General features: G+C 45.0%; 1 protein-coding gene across 1 annotated transcript; it reads left to right on the top strand.

Moving 5' to 3' along the window:
- Positions 1-7,137: 7,137 nt before the first annotated feature.
- Positions 7,138-7,320, top strand: SARC_09267 (hypothetical protein; the record flags this gene model as incomplete). Its single annotated transcript, XM_014296724.1, has 1 exon — positions 7,138-7,320. A coding segment is annotated over one exon (183 nt), but the record flags the coding sequence as incomplete, so codon positions are not given.
- Positions 7,321-7,626: the final 306 nt, after the last annotated feature.

Here is a 7,626-nt window from a genome sequence, read left to right as displayed (position 1 = left end):
AGTCACAGTCATACATGGGATGAGATTTTCACTAACAATAGGTTTTCGCGAAAATACCGTTTCTATGGTTTTGGTCTCAGACTAATTACTAAATTTTTATGATGCTGAATTCGTCATCATTCTCTAATAAACAAATTCGCCAAATTGGCGACACATCCTTAAACTCCGCTCAGGTCTTAAATATCCGCCTAGAGAACTTGTCCACATCATCTTCCCGCTCGAAATCTCGGAGATATTGTAGATTGATGGATTTTCAGTGTTTGTTGACATGTGATCATATTCTCACAGGGATGAGCCAACAATATCCATATAGAGGGAGCAATGGGATGCCTTTGATTAAGATAATCGATAATCTCGCCAGACAGTGATCTCATAGGAAAGGATTGTGCCCTTTGGTACATTTTGTCTTCTTCGTGATTAGCAGCAATACAAGCCCGAGTGAGTGTCGGATGTCTCGTGAAGAAGATCGTTCTCAATTGTTGAGATGATCTTTAAGACAGCTCGCCCGGTCGAATGCGGTAGCCATTGGTTCATATTATTATGCTAGTAATACACACACTGTTGAGCAAAAAACGTTTTGCTCAAATTTAGTAGAACCCCAAACCTGGGTTCTATGCCCACTGGTTCTACCAAACTAGTTGAACCCCCACATGTGCCGTATCAGCCGAATCGCTTTCACTGTCACCTGGGCTTATTGTAAATAGTCTACATATTAGTAAATGAACCTCAAGATCCTAAGGAAGTTAATTACTATGTCTCTATACTATACACACGCAGGCTCACAGCAGGGATATTCAGACATGTTAGTAGCAGATATTCTTATTTTAACCAATGGCGCGAGTCAGGTATTTATGTTTTTCTTTCTTCATATATCGTTTTATTTATACTTTACGTACTTACTACAGCGTAGCCCTGATTCGATGTATAGTTGCACAAACTACAATATATTCCGTCCACCTTTGTTCGCCCTTCTACCCTTTGACAGTCTCCTGACCTCCTCGCCCCGTCAGACAGTCCCACAACATGCAATGCCAGTGCACATCCTTCCTACGCAATTACTCGAAGCCATGCCTTCAAATCATATTCATCCATCCCAGCGCCCCCATACTACAGCTATTCCATCACCGCCGACAGGTCCGGGTCCTCTTCGCAATACTCCCAGCTTGCTTCTTAATTCACTCTCCTTTACCGATTCATCATCCCCCCTCACTACAACATTACGGGGCTCTTCAGGACCAAAAGTATCATCCTCCAGGTGCACCCGAAGTCCTGCACGACGACACCTTGCTTTCCTATCCCGTCTATGCGTCACTAGGCAAAGAAAGAAGTGAAGTAGCATATATTCTTCTAGCAAGCTCCAACAACGACCCTTACGGAAACTACCTCCCTTTTCTACCTTTTAAATCCGACACACAGTGCTCGAATCGATCACTTCTGCCAGCAAATCTTTAAAATCCGTATTGTCGAAGACTATCCACAGTAAGTGTATTCTTACGCTAAAAGATGATAAACACGACGACTTTTGCGACCCAGGGCCCGCATGGTCGAAAGTGGCAATCAACAAGAATATGGCGACAGTTATACAGATACGTATGATCCAGCGGCCCACGCCGCGACACTACGCTTTTTCTTGGCGATAGCTTGTTTTAACAAACTCCACGTGATCATTACGACGTTACCTCGGCGTTTCTCTATGGCGAGCTCGATGTACCGGTGTACACGTACCTTTCAGAGGCTTCACGTAAATTCAGCTATTATCCGCCGATCCGATACACAGTGCCCGAATCAATCATTTCTGCCAGCAAATCTTAAAATCCGTATCGGCGAAGACTATCCACAGTAAGTGCATTTTCACACTAAAACATGATGAACACGGCAACTTTTGCGACCCAAGGCTCGCATGGTCGCTAGTGGCAATCAGCAAGAATATGGCGACAGTTATACATATACGTATGCTCCAGCGGCCCACGCCGCGACACTACGCTTTTTCTTGGCGATAGTTTGTTTTCACAAACTCCAGGTGATTATTACGACGTTACCTCGGCGTTCCTCTATGGCAAGCTCGAGGTACCGGTGTATATGTACCTTTCAGAGGCTTGACGTGAGTTCAGCCATTATCCGCCGAGCATCGTTCTCAAACTTCGCCGCGGCCTGCACGGATTGAAACAGGCCGGGCGGCGCATCTAGAATTATGTTATCGGTAATAAACCTCAACTCTCTGGTTTTTCAATCGGCGGCTGACGAGTGCATTTGGATTCATGAATCACGTCGCTTCGCCCTCATGATCTACCTGAAAAAAATATCCCAGCCGTCTGCCGACGTCATCTGGTTTTTCACCATTCTATCTTCATACAAATCTTGGGCTCGACCGTCATGTGATCGGCTTTCGTATTACATTTATCACGACGACGGGGCCTGATGCATACATCAAAAGTATACTCAACGTATTCAAGCCCAGGATCTACCTCCCAAGCCTACCTCAGGAACCCGGCCCAATTGTGGTTTCAAAATTTGAGACCCTCACACCCATATGCATGTGTGAAAATTCAAAAATCGATGACACAAACCTTGACGTCCAAAATTTGATGACACAAATTTAGGTGCCAAAACTATAGACTTTCTCTTTCTCTACAAAAAAACATAAGCCATCCTCAGCTAAGTCTTAAGTCGAGAATTTCGACACTCACCCAGGGCCCCACGGCCCCACGGCCCCGTTGAACGGAAGACTTAGCTCGACTCCAATACACAATTTCCCCATGGATTAGTTACAGCGGCATTTGAATCCCACACGACGGCGCACTTGTAACAGTGGCGTTTCAACAAGTTCGTATGATGCTGCTCGAATGCAACTCGTGGCAGTGCTTTGGTCAACGCATCCGCATTCAGACCGGCAAACTTTAAGTACAATGGTATTCTTTTATTTGATATCTATGTGATTACTGCACTTGGGAGTCAGCCCCTCCGTCATCTTCTTACCGGCCTGGTTGTCTTCATAATACACTACCGGTAAACTGATAGCAAGCTCAAATGAAAGACTGACATAATCGCACTCGGATGTACTCAGTGTGATGATGCTCTGGCGACGCACTCCCCAATACACTGGCGCATTTGTAGGAATAGCAAGTACCCAGTACGCGATCGGTTGTCCACCTCACCAGCAAAACTTGCATCAGCATGGACGCATAAAGCTACAATCCTTAATCCTCGTATCAGAATATCCCCCGATCCATAGTTGCCATAGGTAACCGACAGGTTCATAGCGGCAGCCTTTCTTGCCTTCGTAAGATAGTCTAAGTATCTACTCAAGGAGCTCACAGCGAAAGTAATGTCAGTGCGCATGCCAACAGCAGCAAACATCAGATAGCCTAGAATGCTATACGGTACTCGGAATCCGAAAGCACGGTGCGGGTCTGATCAACATCGAATGATGTACTACTCATCGGCAGGCCAACTCGTTTAAGAGGCCCAAACTTCTGAATCAACTTCTCCAATGTAGCTGCATGATGTAGATTCTACTGTTCTACATATCTATCTTTCAACCAGGAAAGCATCGTTGTGATCCCATAGACTTGACGTCAAATTCAGACTTAACCTTTAAAATTCTCATGCCCTTCGACTTGAGGTCAAAAAGAATAAACCATCATCAACGTAAAGGACCAGAAAGAAACCCTTCCCAACAAATAGGTAGGGGAGAGGTCTCGAGAGATTTGGCCGGAGTCCAATAACATTAACGAGGCAATCTCTAAATTGCACAAACTAGCACAGCCCAGCTTGTATGAGGCCATAGATGCTCTTCAATATCCACAAAAATCACCCTGATTGATTTCGTTGCTAAGCAAGTCACCTACTATCTCCTCGAATCGGCGGGGACCTCAGTACACCCCTAAACCTCCCATAAGTGTGCTATGCAAGAACGCAGTTTTTACATTAAACTGTAGTATATCCAACTTCTCAGACGTAGCATTGTCCAATAACACACGCACGCATTGTTTCCTTGGCGACGACTGGTAGCGACATCTCCCACAATCGTGACCATATTGCTACAGATCGGCCTTGTGCCGGTTATGATTGCCCCATTTTCATCACGTTCAAGAACAAGAACCCATTTTAAGACATATTGGCTTTGTTTGGGCGGTACGACGTTGTTTGAATCTCCACACTTTCAATACCCAGTATCGAGTATAATTTGTCTTGCATCGCTTCACTGAACTACTTCTCATCAACAGAACTAGACAAGTCTTTATAGGCAATCTCATCGTCATCAATGAACCCGAATTTGGATTCGTCGTGATCTCGTCAACGATCTCTCCTAACCCTTGATATCAGGCGGGGAGGTGTGTCACGTATCTGGCGCTCACGCTTTCTCTTTGAGTGCAGATCCGTTTGAGGCTAAGCGTTGGTACGTGATGACATCATGTCATCTCCTCTGCCGCGTCATCTATCAACTCAGATTTGAGCGTCTCTCACTCTCCGATGCTCTGTCTGCCTGTATATTAGGTCACGTTTTTTGTGGTAAGGTACACGTATTCTAGCAGCACCAGGATGATCAGCCTCTGCCTGAACACATCCCAACCGTCATCAGAGGGTTCGTCCATGATGTCACTATCCTCCGGTTTCTCTCATCCGGAGCCATCTATACCGCCATCCGCAACTGCATCCACTTACAACAATCACTTGACGCTGCAGCAGGCTCATTCGACACCTATTTTTCGACACGATCAATCGAATCATCATCACTGACTGAATCAATACCTTGATCCTGAGAAGTCTCACAGGCTACTGAGGGGTAAAGACGATGCAGCACGTTTTCTGGTAGATCAGCATACTTACTTCAACCGTGTTCAAGTTAATAGTAATATATCTTCCTGACCTTTCTTAGGGAACTTATTATTATTCTCCGATGATAAAAGGTATACTTTACCAAAAGGTAAATATATGCTTCAATTTGGGCTTAACAGATGTCCATAACCCGTCTGTGATTTAGTACCACCTCGCCGCGGCATACTTTTCACCAACCAAATTAGCCTAGGATACATTTTCAAGCCAAAACTTATCAAGACAGTCTTGATAAATATTGCCCGGGCCATCTCTACCAGTGCCCAATCATCCCATGATTTATTACCAAAATCCCGCTATCTCAGTACAATCTCGCTTTAAAACATACTAGAATACGTAGATGCACACGTTCAAGACCTTTGTAGTGATGATACTAGTGCTTTGCTTGTTTATCGCGCAAGGGGATCGGGGATCCAGAGCGTCCATCGTCTCTTGTAGCCCCTCAAGTAGTAAGTTGAAACAAACAATATAGATTTCACACACCGTTAACAAAAACGCCAATATGTCAAGATGACTGTTCCAAGCAGCCATAGCACGTGATACGTAGATTTTTTTTCTCGATGGGTTTGTTACGTCTATCCGGCAGTACTGGCATAAAGAAAAGCTCAAGTAGTAAATTTTCAATGCTGTCATATAACAAATTGTGTTCGTCAGAGTAAATAATGTTTCTGGTGTCAACCCGTCCTTAAATGGTTTTCTATCACCCCCTTTGTTCTTCGTGGGTGTTGTAGTGGGCGTTACAGTGGGCGTTACAGTGGGCGTTACAGCGGGTGCTACAGCGGGTGCTACAGCGGGTGTTGCTGCGGTACTGCTGCGGTGCCTCCTCGTGCGCTGCTGTTTTCTGATTAATTCACGCTTTTGATTTCACCAACATCATTGTTTGCTATTGCATTAGATATCTCGGTGGAAAATAGGTATTGCGCGACCTACTTGTCACCGCTCCAGGAATCTCGGTCAAACAGTTACTCGTTTAATTCTCACCGCCGAGAATTAACAGGGAACTCGACAGTAAGTGCGAATAAATGTTTTAGAGCCCTTTTAGTGGTACACTGGTGTAAGCAAATTACATTGGCTCATTTTCAAAAGTACGGTTCACAGTAGCCTTAGCTGGTTCTGGTACACCATCGATGTGACTAATACAGAAAAGCCAATTGATATACACATTTCAATCTCAAGTGATCTACAATGTCATCATGGCGCACATCTCGGGACAGGTTAACCTTTCCCTCTAGGTTTAAACCAAATCAGGTTTTTCCCGGGACTCAGAAGCTGAACCAATATTTATGCGTGAACAATTGGTCCCACAATCTTACAGCAGTTTATTACTGTACATATATTTGATAGCATTCTTTAATAAACAGAACCAATTCTGTTCAGAAATTTAATTTATAGGTCCCAATAGGTTGTGGGCGATAATATACCGGACGACAACTCTGTTCTACCGATTGACACTGAAGCCCCACTACCCCCTTACCCCACTTGACAACAGATACCATAATACCCAACACCCGCTAGTGACCCACCACCTGCCCCGAAGCTTACCCACTTACACACACTCCTGTCCTGTCATTACCAACTCACCCCCAGCTAACATGCTTGCCACAACAGATAAGAACACATCAAAATGGACATGGTCAATTCTTGACCTCCCAGGTGCCCACTACGACACATGGAAGACAGACATATATCTCGCAGCCGCGCCCGAGTGAACTACCGATATCCGCCTGCTTTTTGATTACGACAGCCGCGCCCGAGTGAACTACCGATCTCCGCCTGCTTTTTGATTACGACAGCCGCGCCCGAGTGAACTACCGATCTCCGCCTGCTTTTTGATTACGACAGCCGCAATGCTACCGATATGGCTGATGCTGAATTTGCCATTTTTCAGAAGGAAACCGGCACATACCAATTAAAAAACCCATTGATCTTCTGACAGATATCCTCACTCCATAACGTCACCATTCTTGGTCACCTCTGCTCCTTCTCAACACCTTGATACGTCGGTTCAAGCATCATTCTGCCAAAGATCGCAAGCACGTTACTCATGGTTACCTTCATCGATTTAAATTTAAAGATGTCGAGGCTCTCCGTGAATTGGCTTTTCGATGCGAAACCCTTATTCGCAACGCAAAAGAACAAGCTGCAACATTTCCCCCGGACTACAAATAATATTTGTTTCTTTCCCGACTTCCTGATTCTTGTCAGGAACAAACCAGAGGATACCTTCTTGGTCGCTCTACGACATCCCGTCGTACAATTACTATCCAGGGCCTCTGCCTCTATGTCGCAGCGAGGGAAACAATGAACAACATCTACCCCCAACGTGTTAACAAATTTACCACACCACCGACCAACCCCTTGGATGCCAAACTTGATGCGCTTATCAAACACGTCAATGCTATGTCTACAGCAACTACTGCATACTATCTGCTACGCCGCGTCAGCTGCAATCTTATGTTTGCTGGTCTTTCCAGCATCATTCCGGTCGTTGCACGGAATCCTGTGGAAAGTATGGTTACAAACAACACACGGCTTGGGATTGCAAGACTACCTCCTCAGTGTGTACCAACTGTAACCGATAGAACCATTTAGCAGTTGTTTGTAGCGAGAGAAGCAATAAACAGAATCCCCCCCTATCCTGCTACCAGACACCACAAATATCCTTACTCAGTAAGCCACCATCCAAGCCTTTGTCTACAAACACCAAACTCCTGATTGACGATATTAAGCACTTCAGACTAAGAGAGCTTGAGACTGGAACGTTCCCACTACAGATTGATGGCAAATCTA

The sequence above is a fragment of the Sphaeroforma arctica genome (assembly GCF_001186125.1).
Source record: "Sphaeroforma arctica JP610 unplaced genomic scaffold supercont1.922, whole genome shotgun sequence".
NCBI classification, from domain to species: Eukaryota; class Ichthyosporea; order Ichthyophonida; genus Sphaeroforma; species Sphaeroforma arctica.
This window is presented reverse-complemented; position numbering and strand designations above follow the sequence as displayed.